The sequence below is a fragment of the Malania oleifera genome, chromosome 13 (assembly GCF_029873635.1).
Source record: "Malania oleifera isolate guangnan ecotype guangnan chromosome 13, ASM2987363v1, whole genome shotgun sequence".
Lineage (NCBI taxonomy): Eukaryota > Viridiplantae > Streptophyta > Magnoliopsida > Santalales > Ximeniaceae > Malania > Malania oleifera.
Window position 1 is genome coordinate 8,708,686 of NC_080429.1, and position 22,644 is coordinate 8,731,329.

General features: G+C 35.8%; 1 protein-coding gene across 2 annotated transcripts in view; it reads right to left on the minus strand.

Moving 5' to 3' along the window:
- Positions 1–1,133: 1,133 nt before the first annotated feature.
- The window catches only part of LOC131146315 (proline--tRNA ligase, chloroplastic/mitochondrial), a 53,043-nt gene continuing 31,532 nt past the window's right edge, over positions 1,134–22,644 (minus strand). For both annotated transcript variants that reach the window (XM_058095847.1, XM_058095848.1), the window contains exons 8-11: positions 11,343–11,504; positions 2,562–2,761; positions 1,713–1,796; positions 1,134–1,610 (exon numbers count right to left, since the gene is read on the minus strand). In XM_058095847.1, coding sequence (XP_057951830.1) covers positions 1,469–1,610; positions 1,713–1,796; positions 2,562–2,761; positions 11,343–11,504 — 588 coding nt within the window. In that variant the 3' untranslated portion in view covers positions 1,134–1,468. The remainder of the gene's footprint in view (positions 1,611–1,712; positions 1,797–2,561; positions 2,762–11,342; positions 11,505–22,644) is intronic.

The following is a 22,644-nucleotide window of genomic DNA, read 5'->3' on the forward strand; positions in this document are numbered from 1 at the left end:
TTTTCTTTTGCACTCTGTTTGGCATGAAAGAAAAGGATTAAAAAAATTATCTTTATAATTTTTTTAAATTGGAGGTATGATTTTTATTTTATTTCACCTACTAAACACTGCGATGTACAGTACTATAATATGAAGGTAAAAGTTTTTAATATTTAATTATCGGATGTCCTCTCTCCTTCTAATTATTATTATTATTATTATTATTATTATTATTTGAATGTTGAGCTTCAAAGTAGGGTTTTCTATGAAAAAATTAAGGGTAGGATCTATTTAGTTACGGTCAATAATTTAAATTTTTTATTTGAAATTTTCTAAATAGTATTAAAAAACTTGTTTAGTTATGAAAAATATATTTTTTTTTTATTTTTTTAAATTTTCAAATAATTACAAAAAGACAACTTGGTTCACAATTTTTCTAAATTACATAAAAATCAAACTTTTGAAAAAAAAAATGATTTTTTTTCAATTCTCTTGAAAAATGTAAGAAATTTAAAAATAAAATGGCATTTTTATAATTACTTTTAAAAAATATACACCCTAATGCACGGAGCTCCCACGCATGTAAACTTTAAAAGGGACAAATTACAATAGTTCATAGTACGCAACCTTGTCTTACATTTTTGCAAGAGATTCGAATTCAAGACCTCAGTCTTACAAGCCAATAATGATATAACTTTCTAGTTTTTTTTTTCCTTTTACAAATATTGCAAAAGTAAAGACTTTTTTCGTGTTCGTAATTCTTTAGAAAACGATAATCTTATGTTTGGTGAGCCTTGAATTTAGAATTGTATTAAATTTAAATAAAATTTAATATAAAATTATATTATACTTTATCCAAATCCATTCAAATCCAAATCCAAATCCAAAGTCTGAAATTCATGTCCCAAACAAATCATGTGGGAAAAATAATACATTTCCCACAACTAGGCATGCCCTTAATTTTTCATCTTCACTCTCGAAGGTTTTTTCCCATTATGGACCAAGCATCCTTAAAGCAAGAACCCATGTTCCCATTTACCCCGCTATTTAAATTTAAGACTGCAAAAGATTTAAAATAAAAAAATAAAAAAAGAAAACATTTTTTAATCTCTTTAACATATACAAAAATTTTAAATTTTCAGGAAATGCAAAAATTTAACTCAAAAATAAACCTCCAATTTAAAAACATACATGGAAAGGGATCGCAATATCTCTCACGAATTAAAAATTTAAAACATCTCTCGGTAGCTTAAATCACAATACTTCCCCTTTCCCCATTTCTCCAGGGAGCTGTGAACAATGAACATCAACTGTTTCTACATTCAGCTAATATCTTTACAAAAGAAGAATAAACTAGAGAATGCACCCAGATCATATTCTCATATCAGAGATGATAATGAAGACAATAAGGCCTAAAAATATTCTACAAAACCAAAAAGTAAAAATATGTTTAAAAAATTAAAAAAAGTTGAAGGGGCACATGATCCACCTAGTATGATTTTGCGAAAATTGCTACTTCTGCTGCAGGATTGCCAGTCATCAAGCATGGTTTTGTCCCTTGGGGCTGTTCAAAGGGGAAACATCGAATTGTTGCTCCTGTTTCTTCTTTTACTGCAAGCTCTTCTTTGTCACTGTAACCAAAAAAATAAAGCAAAGCCTCAGAAAAACATGCATTTGCACATGCACCGGTGTATATTGTAAATGACCAAAAGCATGGTTGAAACATCTACTACCTAGCTGACCAAGGGCCCCTTGCCCATTTGCCCTTGGAGATTGCTGCTTTGAGCTCATCATATGAGCTCACATCCACGATGTTACTGCGGAAGAAAATCCTTGGTTTCAGCAAAAAAAAATAAAAAATATTTGAAGATAAATGAATGAACAGACCGGGGAAAAAAGAACTGCGCTCAACACACTGCTGAGTGTAGAGGCAAACTCTGGGTGCAATGAATAAATATGATGCTAAAACTGCAAATACATGACTCCAATTCTCGCACCTTAGACCAAAAACCCAATGAAACTATCGGAGCAAGCTAGGGTCTTAACTACACTCTCAAGGATGCAACCAGATAACCTGTCTCTCCTTGATTAAAATAAAGCAATAATCTGAAGTTCTAGGTTTATAGGCAACAGTAGGTAGAGGTTTCACATAATAATTGAGTGATTTGAAGGAGAGATTTCCTAAGGCTCAAAAAAGTTTCATTTTTGGCATTTTTCAATATTTGGGTAATCAACGTGACGCCTATTGTGATAATGAAAAATGAGAAAACTTAACTAAGGTGCTCAACTAGGAGATAAAGTAATAATACAATTATAATTTATTGTCAACTGCAGACCATATTATTCTCGTTCGATTACGAGTCTCTTTGAACTCAGACACTTAAATCTCATTGTTTTTTGTAAAACATTCAGGTACTTGCACAACCAGCTTCTATACAAAAATGAAAGTTGCACGAAATTTGGTTAATTTTCACCTGAGGCTCATACAGTGGCACATGAATCAAAGAAAGTCACTTAAATTCATGAGAACTGCGTCGACTTAACCAAAACAGAATAGAACATGTCAGGGCAGAAGTATGCACCTATCACGAAATGAGGTTGCCCTTCCAAGAAGCGACGACTGGATCTCATCCAACTTGTCTTTGACGTAAGCTATCAAAATCGAAGGTTCCATAGATATTCCAAAAACTTTTCCTTGCTTTCCAGGAACATCTCTCCGCGAGATGACCACGCTTCCACTTGCAACATCACGAGGGCCAACTTCAATCCTTAGAGGGACTCCCTAACATATCACATTTTGGTTTAAGTAGCAGATGGTGATAACATATAATCAGACACTCTTATTAAAATACAATCGGCTTCATCATCCATGTATTACTTACCATAAAACATGCTTAGATATGACCCAAATTTGGGCAAGTTAATGTTTATTCTATCAAGGAAACATGTGGAGTGTCTGAAGACAACTCAACATGAAATGATTAACTACAATGTCAAAGCTTGATATACGTTATTGGTCCACAACCTAACAAGTAAGCATCATTTTTGTTTCCTGCTGCATTTTGTTTTTTATTTTTTGGCGGCAACACATGGAAGAAACCAGTGGCAGGCGACAACAATGCATTTGTCTCTTTGCACAGCTCCATTTTATAAGCCTGCTTACCATTGTTAAGGTGAAATTTGCTGGTTTTCACTTCTTGTACAACCTATTGCCTAACTTAAAATCCAAAGTTCAGTTTTAGTGGAGTAGATCATTGTATGCACAAAATTTTTAATGAATAAAAATTAAAATAAATCTGTCGTGTCAATTCAAAATAAAATTAATATTAGAATTCAAATATCCCTTGCTCAAAAATAAGAAAATTTATCAAAAAATATTTCCACCACTTTTCAACCTTCATATACAATTTGTATGCTTGATTTATTAAGGTTTCATAATAGTAGTATCATTAAATTACTTAGTACTCAATAATAATAAATTTATGACAATCAAAGGATGGTAAGATAATTAATTGTTAATTGATCCAAGGACAAAAATGAACATTTCCCCAATCAGGTTTTGTTTGGAAGTTTTGGGAGTGTAACCAAAAAAGTTAGCATTTTTTGAAATTTTAGTTTCCATTACTAGTTATTAGTTTTGTTTCTGGTTTTTATTTTCATAATTTTTTATAGTGATGCCAAGCAGTCTCCTAAGCTTTTAAATTAAGTGGTGGCTTAAGATGGTATTGGAGCCAGGTTGCAAGGAAGTCCTAGGTTCTATTTTTGTTGCCCATGTTTATAGTCAATTTGTTTTAAATTATCTTGTTCTTTCTAATGAGTGTCATTCATCATTTTTCTTTCTATCTACATGCATTTGAGTCGCACGTCCAAGGGAGTGTCAAGGCTTAACATTGTTTGTCTACAACCAAGCAGTTTAAGGTTTCAGTTCAAAACAAGTGGTAGACTTACGTACTACATCTTGAATATTTGAGTGGTCAACCTACGAAACAGGGGCAGACTGACCCCCTGATCCAAACAGAGCATGAACATGCATTTTTATCATTCTAATCATCTTTTCTTACTTCCAGTTTGCTTTTAAGTTTCTTTTTGGAAAGCAGTCTAAGGCAGTCAAACCAACACACATAAGGAATGGCTTGGGGTGCAAGGTAGGATTTCCTGCTCTTTGTAGGAGTAGGATACCTGGAGATGAAAGCTTGGAGTCCATAAAAAGGAAGATTTCTTCAAGACAAAAGACAGACTTGTTCCAAAAGAAAGGGGCCATTGTCCCAAGAGAGTAAAGGGATTGTCCTAAGGAAGCATCCAGCACAATGTAAAACTCCATTTGGTAGGGATGTAAATCAGTTCAATTTGGTTCAGTTTTGACCAAATCCAATAACCCAACCAAATTTATCAGTTCTAAAATTCATGAACAAAAACCAAAGAGAGTACCAACAGTTAAAGTGAAACCAAAAACCGATCAAATGACTAGCTTCAGATTAGGAAGCCTTATGAAGCTCTCAGTCCTGATGCTTGTTTGATGCGTGGCAAAGAGAGAGACTAATTGCCATTTATCTTTGCATTGTGAGGTGGCAAGAGTGTTGTGAAATATTTTGTGTTCCTGCAGTGGTGAGGATTGGATGGCTCCAAAGACTACGAATTCATATCGGTAGAGTTCTGGGGCTTTGGAAAGAAGAGGAAAAAGAAAAGGTCTTGGACTTGTGTTGTTTTGCTATATTGTGGACTCTTTGGCTTGAAAGGAATGCCAGGATTTTAGAGACCAGAAGACTCCCATAAATTTGATTTGGGAGAAAGCAATGTTTTTGGATTCCTATTGGGTTCACTCTTTTGGGGTTTATAAGAATATTTCAGAGTCCAATATCCAGAGGGATTGGAAGGGAGCAGGAGCATTACTGTAAATCCTTTGTTTTTGCAAAGGATGTCTTGTCCTCTTTTTTCTGTAACTATCTCCTCCTCCTTGCATTAATGAAATTTTTGTTATCTTAAAAAAAAAAAAAAAAAAACAATTCAATCAGCTCTGCTCAGATTTTATTTCCAGTTTCTTTTAACTTATTATATTTGTTAAATTCTGGGCCCTATAGAGGCCCACATTAACAAGCGCAGCTCTTTACAGACAATAGTAGGAGAATGGGGTGTATGCAGCACCACATAAGCATTAAGCATAATAGTAGGAAAGTGTGGTGGAGTCCTATAGAAGGGGCTTTCACATAGTCAATTTTGGTCTAAATACCCCTTTTCATCGGGTTTGCTTTCATTATATATAGAAGAGATTTACATAGTTGTTTCCTGATTTTCAGCACATTTTCAGCACCTAAATGCTGCCAGATTTTTAGCATTATTTACAGCCTAACTTTCAGCACCTAAATGCTGCCAGATTTTCAGCATTATTTATAGCCTAATTTTCTGCTATATACAATCTAAATATAAACTAAAATATTTCAACTAAATTATTTACAGCCTAATTATCCTAATTTGTCTCCGTAACATCCCCCTCAAATAGATGCTGGTAGATCAAGAAGCATCAAGTTGTCAACCAAGAACTGATGCCGGTGCCGAGAAAGAGCTTTAGTGAATATGTCTGCAATTTAAAGTTTGGTGGAAATGTGAGGAAGAGTAATCACTTGTTTGTCAAAAGATTCACTTATGGAATGGCAATCGACTTCGATATGTTTCGTACACTCATGGAAGACAGGATAAGCGGCGATATGAATAGCACTGGTATTATCAGCATGAAGAGGAGTGGAATGAAGCTGAGAAAAACCAAGTTTACCCAATAACCCACAAAGCCATGTGATCTCAAAGCATGCAGAAGACATAGCACGATACTCAGACTCAATGGAGGACCTGGAAACTCTTGTCTTGCTTCTTACTCTTCCAAGAAATGAGTGCATTGCCTAAGAACATGCACCAGCCAGTAACAGAGTGATGAGTATCCGCACATCCGGCCCAATCAGCATCACTATATCCCACCAACTGTAAGGAAGATTCCTTAGGAAAGAACAACCTGCATGTAGAGGTGCCCTTCAGATATCGGATAATGCGGCGGACATCGGCTAAATGAAGATGTCGGGGAGCCTACATAAATTGACTGACTTGCTGCACAGCAAAAGAAATATCAGGACGAGTAATCATTAAGTAGTTCAAACTCCCAACAAGCTACCGATACAAGGATGGATCTGATAGAAGCTTACCTTCATCCTGACGAAGCTGAGTTACCCGATTGGAGACCAGCCAATGAAATCACTTCCTGCATGTATTTGTGCTGGTGTGACAACATACCAGTCAGAGTAAGCCGCACCTCAAGGCCAAGGGGGACCAAGATCTTTCATGTGAAAAGAGGCCTTGAGATGCTGTGGTAATTGCTTAATTAACTCGGTATCAGAGCCAGTAATCACCACGTCATCAACATATACCAGAAGCAAAACATTTCCTCCAGAAGTCTTGCGAAGAAAAAGAGAGGAATCAAACTGACTCTTAAGTAAAATGAAAAACAAGTAGGGTAGAGCGAAATTTATCAAACCATGCACATGGAGCCTGTTTCAGTCCATACAAGGATCAGCGTAGTCGACAAACCTCCGAGGAAGGTGTAGTAAACATGCCAAGAGGTGGAGACATATAGATTTCTTCCTTCAAAACCCCATGCAGAAAGCATTTTTCACATCCATTTGCAGGAGAGACCACCCCTGCGACGCAGCAAGTGCCAAGATAGTCTGCATAGTAGTCATTTTGGCAACAGGTGCAAAGGTCTCTTCATAATCAATACTATACTTCTACCGGTTCCCAAAAGCCACGAGACGGGCCTTATATCTGTCCAGTGACCCATCAGACCGAAACTTGACTGAGTACACCCATTTACAACCAATAGGTTTGACACCAGAGGGGCAAGTCACAAGATCCCAAGTGTGATTATCTTGAAGAGCTTGGATTTCTTCTTGCATGGCCTGCTGCCAACATGCTTGGTTGGTTGCCTAAGTATCTGAGTGAGGAACAAAAACAATGTCGAGAGTGGCAGTAAGCGAGGTATGAGGAAAACCATACCTATCCGGGTGGATGTATAACTCGGGTGGAGCGTCGAGGAACCGCAGAATCAGATGACAAATAAGTGTCTGGAAGGGGCGTTGCATAAGGAGGAGGACATCGATGATACACCACACTTGGTTTAAATCGCTCAATAGAAGAAGACACATCATCAAAAGCGGGAAGAAGAGTAATAGGAGTATCAGAAATAACCTGAGACTGAAAGAAATATTGATTTTCTAATAAAATCACATTCCAGGAGATCCAGAATTTGTTTGCATGGGCATCATAACAAAAAAATCCTTTCTGAGTAGTACTATATCCCATAAAGGCGTGTGACAGACTGGGCAATAAGCTTGTGACGCTCAATAGGAAGTAGATGAACAAAACAAACACGCCCAAAAGTATGAAAGGATTGATACTCAAGAGATTTGCCAAATAATTGAAAATAGGGAGAATCATAATTTAGAGTGGTAATAGGCAAACGATTGATCAAATAGACAGCAGTAGATAAAGCTTCTACCCAAAACTTAGAAGGTACAAAAGAATCAATCAACAAAGTACGAACGACATCTAAGAGATGACGATTCTTATGCTCGGCAACTCTATTTTGTTGAGGGGTATAAGGACAAGAACGCTGGAAAATGATCCCCTTTTGTTGAAGAAAAGTCTGAAAAGAATGAGACATGTACTCCCCCTCTGAGTCGAAGCGTAAAGTTTTGATACAAGTACTGACCTTTGGATCAACAAACGCAACAAATTTTTTAAAGACAGAAAACACGTCGACTTTAGAGCGGAGAAAATATATCCAAGTGAATTGACTATAATCATCAATAAAAGTCGCACAAAAACGATACTGGCCATGAGAAATAACAGGACTCACAGCCCAAACATCAGTATGCACAATCTCAAAGCAATTAGAAGCATGACTACCATGCGCAGAAAAAGGTAAAGTTTTACTTTTACCAAGATGACAAGTGGCACAATCAAAAGATACAGGAAAAGAAGAAAAGGAATCTTTATTTCCCAAAAAACCATGTTTCATAAGATGAGCCAAGACAACAGAATTAGGATGACCCAATTTCCTATCCCAGACTTCATTATTATTGGCACTAGCCGTACAAGCAAGAGAAACGACATTCGGAATAGAAAATTGTAAAGGAAATAAATGTCCCACATTAGGCCCCTTCGTGATCACCGTCCCCAACACCCGATCCTGCACAAGACAACCACCACGAGAAAAATGAACATCATAGTTATTATCTACCAATTATCCAATAGAAAACAAATTGGTAGACAATCCAGGAGAGACAAAAACATCACGAAATGAAGAGCCAAAATTACCAACAACAGTAATTGGAAGAGTACTGCCAATAGCAATCTAAATATTTTGTGTGCCTTTATACTTATGAACACCATGGAGACCCGTCATATTACCAGTCATACGATTAGAAGCGCCCGAATCAACAATCCAAGAAGTTGAGTTAGTAGTCGTACCTTGCAAGCCTAAGGCCGTAAAAGCAGACACAATCATCTGTTGGACCATTGCTAGTGTGAAAACAGACGAATTAAAGCTTACAGTGGGTGGCTCAAAAGAAGAAGAAGACGACTGAACAGCAGCCTGAAAAGCTTGGGATTGGCGATTTTGAGGCTTCACTCGATAGTATTTGATGATATGGCCTTCTTTCTTGTAGTAGTTACAAACTTTCTTAGGACAATTGTGAGCAATATGACCAAACTCCTTGCAACTAAAACACTACAACTTGTTCCTCCCTCTCCCTTGTGTTGCATATGCTACATTCACAACCTCAAAAAATACCTTCTCAGAAGTCATACCCAATCTGAGTGGATAACCGATGTTCTTCACGCAATAAATCTCCCAAACAAATATCCAAAGACAGAACCGGATTACGGTTCAATAAACTGGCTCGAACAAGCTCAAACTCAAGTCAAAGTTTCATCAAAAACTGATCGCATTGACTCTCAGTATGAACCGCTTGAAGAGCCGCAAGTGTCATAGGGGGAACCTTAGCATGAACAATAGCAGAATACTCACTCCAAAGATTAATAAAACCATAATAAAATTGTTGACTGTAATTACTAATTTCCAACTATAATTGGAACTTCCGAGCACTACAATCTTGGTGGTAAATACATTGAAGATAATCCCACATAGCCTAAGCCATAATAAAACAGCGAAGATTGGTCACAAGGTGAGACTCAATCGTCCCCAACAGCAAAGAGATCACCTTAGCATCATTGACCTCTCATTGTGCAAATTCCTTTTCATCAGTGGGAACTTGAGCAGAATTATCAATATGATTTGCTAATTCGTTCCCTTTCAAGAACATTTTAAATTGGAATTCACACGTAGGGAAATTCTTTCCAGTAAATCCAACAGTAATTTTTTCAATAGACATGATGAAAGGCACTAAAAAAAAATAAGCCCAAGCAATCAACCAAATAAACAGCAAGCCTAACTCAAATCAGGTCCAAATCCAAATAATAAGAGGTCCACAGACACAACCAGATTACAAAAGCCCAGCAGAAATAAAAAAGCCCAGATCAAACACAGAAGGCTAACTCGAAATACCTGCTCTGTGTGAAAAACGACACAGCAGAGGAAGAAACACAGCACCTTTGTCAATCACACCAGGAGAAGTCGAAGCTGCTGACCACCACAGAAACTGCCAACAGCCACAAAGATGCCCAGCCACCACGAGAAAAACACCAAGATGAGTAGCCCGCAACCAAGGACAGCGTGTGCAACTAAAAAATTCCGGCAGCCCCCAACAAAACTCAAAACCACCAAAGTGGACACCACACCACAAAAAGCAAGAAAGAACTTACTGAAACCGAGAGAAATTTTTTTTTAAGAACAGCGATGAGAATCGCACCCAGTGACTAAGACCAAAACGACGGAATCAGAAGAGGGGCTCTGATGCCATGTCATTTTGGTCTGCATGCCCCTTTTCATCGGGTTTGCTTGCATTATATATAGAAGAAATTTACATAGTTGTTTCCTGATTTTTAGCACATTTTTAGCACCTAAATGCTGCCAGATTTTCAGCATTATTTACAGCCTAATTTTCTGCTATATACAATCTAAATATAAACTAAAATATTTCAACTAAATTATTTACAGCCTAATTATCCTAAATTATCTCCGTAACACACATGAGGGGCAATGCTCCCAAAACCCAGAGCAGCTTGCAGCAACAATGGTTCTCAGAAAGCCTTCATTGCCTCGCCTCTCCCTTTGAGTCCCTTGTCCCATATTGGAAAGGTGAAAAGTGGGGGAGCCTCCCCCTCCATATAAAAGCCCCACACCTACATACTCTCTTCTTGCCATTCCAAAAAGCACTATGTAAACAAATATTAATTAATTGATTTTATGATTAAAAATATTTCAACATATAAATAAAAATAAATATAACATACAAAAACAAAAATAGATACGTATAAATTTATTGATCAGTGTTTGCTTTTTTCAGTTTGGTCATTGTGTAAAACTGAAACCAAAATTGAAAAATCAAATCAAAACATTAAATTGTTTAGTTTTGGTCCGGTTTTGGTTTTTCAGTAATTTTTGTACACCCCTAGTATTTGGAGAAATCTTGTTTGGGGAATGTTCAATATGACATGAAACTGCTAGTTTGTGAGCATGGATGAGTTGGGTGGAGAGTGAGTGGTGAAACCCCGTAAATCCGTTCTCCTCAAGTGGATTGATTTGTGTGGTACATGGAGTTAAGGCAACAGTAGAAGATCAGACCACATTAAATATCTTAAGTGTTCTTTTGTATGTGCTTGATTGTGTGCTTCATCATGCGTGTTGCCCCTAACAAAACATAAAACAGCATGAGCACCAAAAAAATTAAACAGTCAATAATCAGCAAATGGCAATGTCACATTAAAACATCCCTCACACAGCATGAAACTATGGTTACAGTGTTCATTAAGACCACTAAGCAGTTTAACCACTTATGATTAGCAGATATGGCTGAATAGGTAATTTTTTGTGGATTTAATATCAGGAATTTTATTAGTAATCTTTAGTCCAAGGCTTTTTAGATCTTTGAAGAGATCAGGAAAGCATTCCATCAAATTGAAGTTAAAAGGTGGGTTGGATGATGGCACTTAATTCATACTTCCCACAGATAAAAGGATCTTGAGCACTGAAAACCAGACTCAAATTTTCCACTGGGGTGTTTTGACCTTTTTATTTATTATCACTTTTCTTTTTTTCTTTTTTTTTTTTTTTGGGGGGGGGGGGGGGGGGTGGGCGGGGGGTCAGGAAAGGACTAAAGAATTTTATGACAGAAATTTGATCTTCAAGAAAGAAGGCAGACCTTCATCTCCCAAAAATTGAATTTCCATCCCGGGGTTCTCTGATCTGAGTCATCAATTCCAACTTTAATCCCAGCGGTCTTCAAAACTTCTTTAACAGATGACGCAGCATTGAGAACTCTTGTTTTTTCGTCAACCTTTTTCCAAATTGGTATGACTATCACCTGGAACCATGCAACACCCATTAAGTACAGAAATTGTCACATTGCTGGATAAATATTAATGCTTATTAAACTATTAAGCATTCCTGCAACAAACAGGAATAAGAACAATACGAAGACATCCAAATTACACTACAGCTAAGCATGCTCACATATAACAAACATGAACATCTAAATAGATTATATTTAATAACCCAAGCAGGAACAAGGAAATAAATAATAAAAATGAATTATGGATTTACTTCCAGACATGCAGGTCAAAGTCAATCTGAGTATGTGTTCATTGATGCATAGAGAGCAACTGTTTCCAGGATCACTGATTTATATATTTTCAACTAATCATATGTAGAAATTTTCGAAAGAAATCAGCAAACGCATAGGAGTACCGTATCTCAATGGGTCTACAGCATGACAAGACAGATGATAGAAAATGAAATCTACTTGTGGAACAAAAGATGCTACCCCAACTGGTTCTCACAACCAGTTGCAGGTCTTGGGTATTTAACAGAATCCATTGAGATAGTGTTTGGGAGCAAGGATTTCGGACTGTGGATTTGGATTTAGGTAGATTTGAACAAAACATAGTATAAAATTGTATTGAGTTGCTTGCAAACTCACACAAATCCAAATCCAAGCCCTAAATCCATGTTCCAAACACTACCAGAGAATTTTACATGAGTGTACGTCACAGTTATCAAAAAATGCTAATACTCTAGCAACACCTGAATTGATACTATTCCAGCATTGTAAAATGGGAAGGCATAAGGCAAGGCATTTTGCCCTCGATGAGATGAGTTATAAGCATCAAGGAATTGAGGAGCTTTTTAAGAATTTAAATTTTTATTGAAGAGATATAAAAATAAACTATATATACTTATAGTAATATAAAACTTACTAAAATAAATTATAAATTTTGTTGTACGAATTTTAGAAAAAATCTAAACTCACATAAAACCAAGCTGTCATCCTTGTACATTTTCATTCCATAATACTAATTGGGCAATCCTAAATATTTCTATTTTTGATAAAAAAAGAAGAAATCTGTTAAGAGGTAAAAGGAAAATGAGACATCCTCACAAAACAAGAGGAAATTGAGAACAAAAGCTAGCAAATACATAAAACAAATCAAAAAAAGTGCACTAGAAGGGCCTGCTAATCATGCTGAGCATATAAGAAGGCCATACTATATTTGATAAAAGGAAAGGAAAAAAAAAAGATATTTGCAATAGAGCATTTCTCTATCCATCATACTAGCAGCCCATCCATTCTCCTGTAGACCAAATTTCCTTTTAATAACCCAATACCGCAGTGGATCTGTTTACAAGGGAGACACCGTAACCATTTGCCCACCAAAGCAATCTCCTTAGATACCAACTTTCCAAGGCCCGAGCTCCCTTCCTCCTTAGACTTACAAACAACCTCCCAACCCACAAGGAAATCTCTTGTAATCCACCCCAGGCCATTAGCAAGCCCTGCCAAGATCTTAAAACAAAGACAAAAAATACAAGGGAATCAAAGAGAGACACACCTGGATTGAAATAATGCAACCCTCAATGGAGAAAACCATATCCTTCTACCCATCAAGTTGTTTAGAAACCTTAGCAATCATTGGATCCTGAAACCCCTCAAGATGAGGATTCCCACCTTAAAATTTCATTGATAAATAATGGAATATTCATCGAAAAGGCATCAAAGGGATCGCAGCCCATAATACAAGAAGTCAACCACCCTGAAGGGTGTCACAAAGATCAAAGATTGCATTATAATCATTTACAACAGTCCCACTATGCCAGCTATAGGCTGCAGTAAACCACTGCCTCCTTGCTGATCTGGAGCTCTGAGGTTGAATTAATGAACCTTCTGACACTCCTATTCCTCTCTTTCCAAGCACGCCAGAAAATTGCGAGGGGAATGAGAGACAAGGCCTTTCTCTTCTCTTTTGTTGCCTGAATCCCTTTACAGGCCCAGAGTTCCCCTCCCATAGAGCTGGCGATAACCCACTGTTGTCCAATCAAAGTCAGTGCCATATTCCAAAGACTCCTAGTCCAAGAGCAATGAGGAGGATGTGCTCTCCTGACTTTGCATCAGCCATGCAAAGGAGACATCTGTTGGTGATGAACAGACCCCTTCTTTGCAAGTTATCCAAAGTCAAGATCTTACCATGTGTTGCCTCCCTGGCAAGACAGGCAGCTTTTGTGGGGGCAGCTATCTTCCAAATCTGAGTCCAAGGGAAATTATGCTTATGGACTCCAAAGGAAAGAGCTTCCTGTAGAAGGATGTAACAGTGAAGAACCCCTTCTCATTTAAGATCCAAATTGTATGATTAGTACTATTTTGATGCAGGAAGATGTAGAGAAAGCAGTAGAAGTCTGTGTGCTGGTTGATTTCCCAATCTTCCACATTTCTAAGGAAGGGGGTGTTCCAAACGAGCCTTTAATCTGAGGTTTGGAGGTGCTGACTGATGCAGGCATCTTTGTCACAGACCAAGTAGTGAATGGCTGGAAAAAGACATTGAGGGCTTCCTGATCACACCACATATCATGCCAAAAATAAATATTGTCCCCATTCCCCACCTGAAATCTAATACAAGAAAAGAAATCATTCCACCCTTACCTGATAAAATTCCACACCTCTACACCACGTGATCCTCTGCCAGTCCGGGAGATCCAATCATTATGTTCAAGCCCATATTTCACAGCAATGATTCCCCCACCAAAGGTGATCTTTCTCAACCATGAATTTCCACAACCATTCCCACCTGAACGAACTCCTAAATAAGTCAAAGGCAACTATAAATTCCCACAACCAAAATTTTTAACTCAACCACATCATCCCTACCTACATAAATTTTTAATTGAATATTTTTCTTATATAACAAATTTTTATTACTGTAAGTGGAGCATTAACACTTTTTAATTTTATTTTCAATCATTATTAATCAACTTCACCAAAGAAAATCATTTCTTTTAAAAAAATTAGGAACATCTTAACATCCTTTTCTAAATCCATAAGTGTCACTACACATTTTCAAACTATATATCTATATTAGCACACCCCTAAAAGGCGGCATCTAGCATGTAGTGTGCCACAATCCTGTTCCCATTCCATGAACCATAATATTCTGCATTCTAGGCAGCAATGGTGTGCATTGAATCACAGACCATAACAAGTTCATGATTATTCACAGTTTTTTAAGCCAATAGTTTAAAAGATAGAAGACCTTCATTATATTTACACTCACCAGCAGCATCTTTATATTTTCACTCAAATGGATGCAATACAACAATTTAACCAACACATGTAGCAATAGCCATGTAGTGCAGGACTGATATCCCACAGCTCTCATTATTAATCCGGAAAAACTAATACATAGGGGCCTTTTATAGGCTTTCAATGCTTGGAGCATAGGGGTACTACAAAACCTAAATAAATTAAAATACTAATTTCCTAAAATAAATATTCTGAAATTTAAGAGATATGGTCCAAACAATGAAAAAAGAAAATAAAGTAAATGTAAAATCTCTTCCATGCTAGTTGCATCACCCTGATAGTGTTCTTTAATGTGGCAAACCATCCAAAAAGGTGTTCTCTAGATGCTTTACTTTTGAACAAGTTTGAGTCCTCTTATAAGTTAAAGATTTGTAATGTACCACTGCTAGTGTTCTTTACAAATAAATGTGAAATTGCCCAGCTTTGAGCTTGATTTTTCATTAAAACTGATGCACATGCTTTGAGGATATTTATCACAAATCATAGGTAGGGAAATTCCAGAACATCTTTATTCTCATTGTTCATGTATTTTTGTATAACCCTTCAAACCATATGCTCCATATTTGTTGACCTCTACTGTTCTCTCACTCTTTTTCCCTTAACAGATGAAAGAAAAGGCAGTATGGGCACCAAGGGATCCAACCCAAGTAGCCAAATAAATTTTACAAGTAGATAGAATCCCCAAAATTAATGGCAGCCTGCATAAACTTTTTAAGAAATTAAATTCCTATTTAAGAGATATAAAAATGAACCATATATACCAAAAATAGTATGAAACTTACTAAAATAAACTAAATGTTTTTGTTGTATGAATTTTAGAACCAAAAAAGCATATTAGAAAAAAAAAATCCAAACTTGCATAAAACCAAGCTGTGATCATTGCCCATGGACAGCAATGCTACACAGCTATGTGCCCTTCTAATGAGAGGCACCAAAGAGCTTACACATAACTTCAATATGTCGGTTGCCTTCTCACCCAGTAAATATGAAACCAGATAAATAATAATCTAGAGCTTTATGAAAATTGATGACCTTCAGGTGATTTACTCCGCTAGGAGAACCAGCTGTCAATCAAGCAACATCCAGATCTGATGTGTTTCTTAAAACGAGAAGACCTCATCAAAATCAAGAGGCTGTCGGAGGAGCTGAAACTCAATGGAATGTATGGAGTCCAGGTTTGTCAAAAGGTCCTAAATGAGTCATCAACCCTTTAATTCCAAACTATGTTTTCTAAAATTGATAAAAAACCAAAGTAATGGCACTGATCCTGTAGTACTGTGTGCCTTTCACTCAAGGCGTATGCCTTGAACAGGAATGTGCCAGCATTTTGGGAATCTCACCATTCAAACTGCGCTATGAGGCTTTTCACTTGCTCCTCTCACCTCAAAGTGTGCCCCCTGAGCGCCTTTTTAAGACACTGTTTTATTCCTTCAAAAGCTCTCATATTTCTTTCCCCCCAGACCAGCCAAAAATAGCTATAGGAATCAAGTCTAAATTTTCTTTGTTTGTCTTTTTGTTGGTGCTCCCATCCATATGAACAGTTCCCCTACTGAAATTTGCTAGCACCCAATGAGTACCTATCATGGCCATTGCATACCCATCATGGAATTTGCTAGCACCCAATAATAATGTGGTAACGTATCTCAGCCTTCTTTACTCAAAAGGCATCTATTGGCCAACTAAATGCCTCTTCTTTGTAGATTGCAAATTATCAAGGATCAAAATTATTTCCCACGCTGCCTGCCAGATAAAAAAAGCAACTTTGATAGGAGCACCTCTTTGATCCCTCCTATTAACGATCTTGTAAAAGTATTTAACCCCAAAAGCATCCTCTCTTTGATCCTTTCCATCTCAACACCTCCTTTCCATGCATCACCTGACTAGAATACAACTTGTCATACTAATTAACAGAACTTTACATTTCTCAATGTAGAGCTCTTCTCAGAAAGGATGGATCCCACACCGCTACTCTACCTGAATAACAAGGCCCTGTTAAAAGTAACTAAACTATTGGCTCCCAAAGTCCCTTCACACCATTACAAAGATGTTGGTTCACCACTCCTTATCTCACCAAATGGTATCTAAACTGCTCTCCTGTATGCCAAAGAAGTTTCTTTTGGATGCCCAATCATCTCGCCACGTAGTAAAGGATAGAAGAGAAGCATGAAGTAAACTAATAGGTTGCAAATAGTAGTTTGAATAAGAATTAGCCTACCTCTTTTAGAGAGAGAGTGCCTCTTCCATCCTGTCTCTACTCAAGCTTTTCCACTACTGAATCGCATATTCCTTTATCCTTGAATCTTAATCAGAGCAGAAACCCCAAAATCCCACCTTACACCCAAGGACACTATCCAGAGGCTCCCCCGTCCACACCTTCCCCAATGGCAACGAACTTAGTCTTTACTAAATTCACCCTCAGCCTGTGACCGTCTCAAAGCACAAATGCATTTCAAATTCAAACTTTAATTTAAGCAAAAGATAATAGCATCATTCACAAAGTGAAATTGTGAGTACATATTTTGTCCAGGCAAACTTCTAACTCCCTTGCCCTTTCTGGAGGAACTGTTCCAACTATGTTTGCCTTGGAAACAAACCCGGTCTGTTTTGATAGTTTTAAGTGAACTGAGACTATGGTCTTTCCTAGGTTCGTTCCCTTGGCAAGCTATGCACAGGTTCACTCCCTATACAAGGTCAACAACTAATAAAGCAGGGGAAGAAGATTGCGGAAGGATTTAATATTGTGACTTGCAATCTATGGAACAAATGGAGAGAATTAGGGACTGCAATAACAAAAGGAGATCATGGGAGTTATTGCAACATGGTCTATTTAAGGGAGGCTGTCTGCGTGTGTGTGTGTGCCTTTTTTTTTTTGTTGTTGTTGTTTTTTTGGGGCGGGGGGGGGGGGTGTTAGGGAAGAGGGGATCTCAAGGGAGAGAGGAGAGGGACGATTTAAAGGGAAGGGAGAAAAAATCCTACTTATGGGAGATTCAGTATTAAAGGGGGCACCATCAAAGGCATGATCATTCACTTGTCCTTCATTCATACAAGTTCTTAGATTTGCATGAAGAATTCTTGATGATTATCCTCTTTATACTCCATCATAACATCATAATCATAATCTTACAATCACAATCTTCATCTCATGTAGGTAATCATTATCCTCAACCCCCTCCACTAAGGTCACATTAGCTTCATGCATAAACCTATACATGATTTCATGTATGTAAGCAGGTGTCACAAGTACTGCGCTTTTGTAGCTGCACTGCACCCTATTTCCATGATCTTCTTCTTCTTCTTCTTCTTCTTCTTCTTCTTCCTGCTCAAGTTCTATACTTGGAGAGAGAAAGCAAGGGAGATATGTGTGTGCTTATGTGTGGGTGTGTGTGTATAGAGATCAAAAGATTTATGACAACATGGCCACAAAACTAGCAGGTTCCGGAAGCCAATAGTCCTTCCTGGCTGCCCATTCTGGTGTGGTTTGAACAACAGCAACACTTCTCCCACAAAGCTGCTGGGCAGCATCTCGATTTTGGCAGTGATGGTCTCCTATGGCTGTAACAGGCATGATGACAACAAGGCCTGCAGACTGCCCCTGGAAAAACAGCAAAAAAGGGGAGGGGAGGGGAGGGGAGGGGAGGTCTAGGGTACCCCCAACAGGTAAGTCATTTTTATTTTCTTTTTGTAATTTATTTAGCTATGCTCTTTTTTAAATCCTCATTTTTGCATGGCTGCTCTTCCCCACATAAGTGCTCTTGTTTTAATTTACTTTAGGCACTTTTTTTTTTTTTTTTTCATATTTTTGCACTGCTTTTTGCTCATACACTTTAGTATAATCTTCATTAATCATATGATAATTAGGGACGGGAAAGTGAAAACATGAAGAATCTTGGAAGTAAAAAATGTTTTTCTTACCCATGCAAATTTAGCATTTGAGTTGTAAAAGGTGGGAAAAAAAAAAAAAAAAAACCTGAAAAAGAAAAAAAAAAAAAAAAGGACTTTTTTTTTGTATATTATTAGATTAATATTAATATTGTTATTAACATTATGTCTTTCTTATTATTAACATTTTATTTTATTTTCTTTAATTAAAACATTGGAAAATGACAAACATAGAAAAAGTTGAAAAAGTAGAAAAATACAAAAAATAAGGTCTTATGTAGTAGTTGCAGGCTTATTATTATTGCAGTCATTACTACAATATATCAAAAATTCTGAAAATTCAAAAAATATCTAAAAGACAAAAATATTTTATTTTTAGGAATCTTTGGGTTTATTTATTGCCTTTTGGTTTGCTCGATTTTAAATTTTCAAAAAACATATAAAAATAATAATTTAAAAAAGCACGTGGAGAGATAAACAACATCCATTATATAAGATAATTCTTAATAAACAAACAATAAATGCAGTGGCAACCTGCACTGATACCATGTTAAATTATCACTTCACCTAAAAAGCTTAGGGGCTATTTGATATCATTGTCAAAAATTAGAAAAACAAAAACCAAAAATCAAAAGCTAAAACTAAAAACTAGAAACCAGCAACCTATTTGGTTAACATTTTAAAAACTAATACAAATTAAAAACTTAACTAAAAATGCTCATTTTCATCTTTAAATCAAAATATTATAAAAATATGAATAAAATAATAAAATTACAAATAATGCACATAAAAAAAAACTACTATAATAAAAAAAAATTTATTATAATTCTTTTACTTAATTGTTTTACTTTCAAATTTTACTTTACAATAAAAATTCTATTGGATGTAACAATTGAAAAGTAGTAAAAGTATTTTTTTTAATTGGCTCTATTATTATTTTTTGAAATTTATGTATATTTTTATTTTTATTTTATTTAAATTCATGTAATCATTTAATTTTGATTTTAATTTTAAAGTGTATAAAATGAATGATTTAATCCAAAAATAATAATTTTTGGATATTAAAATTTCTGACAATAGGTTGCCAAAACAAATGAAAATCATAAAATTTGGTTTTCAATTTTTGGGCAAACAATTGAAGACCACCAATAGAAGTAGAAGACTGACAACAGAAAAAAAACACGTTTTTATAATCTGTTTTTTCACTCTGGAGAAGCAGAAACAGAAAACTAAAAACAACGACGACACCAAATAGGCCCTTAAGTTGTCAGATTGTCAACCAACAATGTATATCAAACCTAAACAAAGAGGTTTCCTTTTGTATATAAATGTATTTCCTTCTGTTTGGTAGGTTATGATTTTACTTTTATATCTTACTTGTCTTAGGAAAGTTGGTATCTTGAAAAAAAGATAATTAAGTTTATATGGTTATAGCCTCTTTCTTGTCTTGGGCAATGACCGACCCATATCTTATTTTCCTTATTTTATTAGAATATTGCACTTGCCTTTTCAAATGTGGTCTCTTTTTAGGCAATGATGAACATTATTTGTCATTTCTTATTTGGTTGATCATGTTTTCCTATTTGGCATTTAAGGTTGATATTCTTGTTTGATGTTTAAGTTTAATTTCTTCTTTTTTGATTTATTCACACATGTTTGTCACTGTTTTAGCCTTGAAAATCCTAATTTAAATCAATCCAATGACAAATTCCCTAAATAAGTGTACTAGCGCTCTTATAGGGTTTCTTGAAGTGAGATGGTCATTGCACATTTGATTAGGCTACCGTGAAAAGATGCAAGAGGGTTCAATCTTAAAAGAAAATGAAATAATGAAAAAATTGAAGCTTTATCAATTTGAACGGTGATTGTACAAGGTTAAATAGGTGTCATTCCTAACTCCCAATGCACCCATCTCATGAATGTACCTACAAAACCTTGCATGTTCACGAATGAGATCGTTAACCCTCAAATTTCATTTTTTTATTACATTTCCTTTTAAGATTGAATCCTTCTGCATCATTTCACAACAGTCCAATCAAGTATGCAAGGACCATTTCACCTCAAAAAATCCTAGTAAAGTGCTAGTGTGTTCATTTGGAGAACCCGTCATCAGGTTGATTCAAATTAGGGTCCTCAGGAGTCTAGACTAAATCAGCAACAAGAATGGGTGAATAAATCAAAACGAAGAAATGGACTTACTCATCAAGTTAGAATTTTTAAATGCTAAAATATGAAACATGATCAATCAAATTAGAAATAAGGTTTATCATTGCCTAAAAAGAGACCACATTAAAAAGGCAAGTGCAATATTCAAGACAAGAATAAGGCTAAAAAAATAACCACATAACCTTACTTGTCCTTTTTTTTTTTTTTTCACAAGATACTAACTTTTCAAAGAAAGTAAGTCATAAAAGTAAAATCCAAAGTTACCAAACAAAAAAAAAAAAAAAAACACATTTATATACAAAAAGGAAGCATTTCTTTCTACATTTCTTAATTTTCTTTCTTGTGATTTTTGAAAAATTTAAAATCTAGCAAAGAAAAATGCAATAAATTGGACTCTAGAATTCCTAAAAATCAACTTTTTTTTCTTTTAGAATTTTTTCTTTTCTAAAAAAAATTTAAAATTCTTGAGATTTTCTAGTAATCAATAAAAGGCATAAAACTATAATAACAATGATAGTAATAAACCTACAAATACGAAAGACCCTAATAAACCTATTTTTTCTTTTATATTTTTGTACTGCTTCAACTCCTTTTTTTTTTCATTTTATAATATTTTAATAAAATAAAATAGAAATAAAATTCTAATATAAAAAACCCATAATGTTAATAATATTATTAATATTCAAAAAAAGGGAAATAAAAATATTTTCCATTTACAATATTATTCATGTTTCCACCTTTCCCATTTTAACCATATTATGGTCATAAAGATAATACTATACTAAAAAATTTAACATGGGGGAAAAGCAATGTGAAAAAAAATATTTAAAAAAAAAAAAAACAGTATCCAAAATAAATTAAAACAAGAAGCAAGACCTCAGGATGATCCTTGTTGGAGATAAGAAGAATTAGATCGAGAATTGTTGGGTTTAGCTAGTAGTTAATTGCATGTTTAGTTTAATTTGTATATGATTGTGTATTTGGGAGCTTCTTTATGTTGGTAATGTATTGAGACTTCCTCATAAATGGCGTGTGAAAGCCATGTTGCAGCAGTTTTTGTTGAATTTGGATTGAAGTGAACGTGAGTTTCCCCCTTGTATCTCCTCTCTTCCCCTTCCTCTCTTCAATTCCTTCTAATCTCTCCTTGATGCTGCCCCTGCATCACTAACCCCATTCCATTCTGCAGACCAGTCATGACATTAGTTCTTTTCTTAAGCCCAATTACCTTCAAAACAACTCCTATCTATTTAGTTCTCATTATAAATAAATATATACATATATATATATATATACATATATATATATATATATTCGTAATAAGTTAGGCAGGCATAGTGTTAAAGTCATAAGAGTTTTGTGACCCTAACACATGGTTTTGGTGTATGATTATTAACTTGGAGGTATGGTCAGTTAACCTGGATGCAACTGTGTTATTGTCATGGGGATGGTTTCGGTATGTCTCAATGACATTGTGGTTGATCTAGATAGTTCTAATTGTGGTGTTCTCGAATCTAAGATGTATGATAATTAGATCGTTGGTGGTTACTAGTATATGACAGCGAATACTTAGGAAAATGACTCTTGAGGGTGGACTAGGTATGCATCCCAACTCCCCCCAATATCTTGATGGGTACTAAGTGAGCAACCCTAAGGAGTGCTTAAGGGTGAGCTCTTGACATCCTCAAGGGTTGTCTTGGGCTTCTATGTGGGATTGGGAGTCCCATAGACAATCCATTTGGGAAAGGGATTGCGTGAGTACTCTCAGCTTGGAGATTTGGATGTACGCCTTTCTTAACCGTCGGCAATCGGCTATATACTTGGGCGGTAT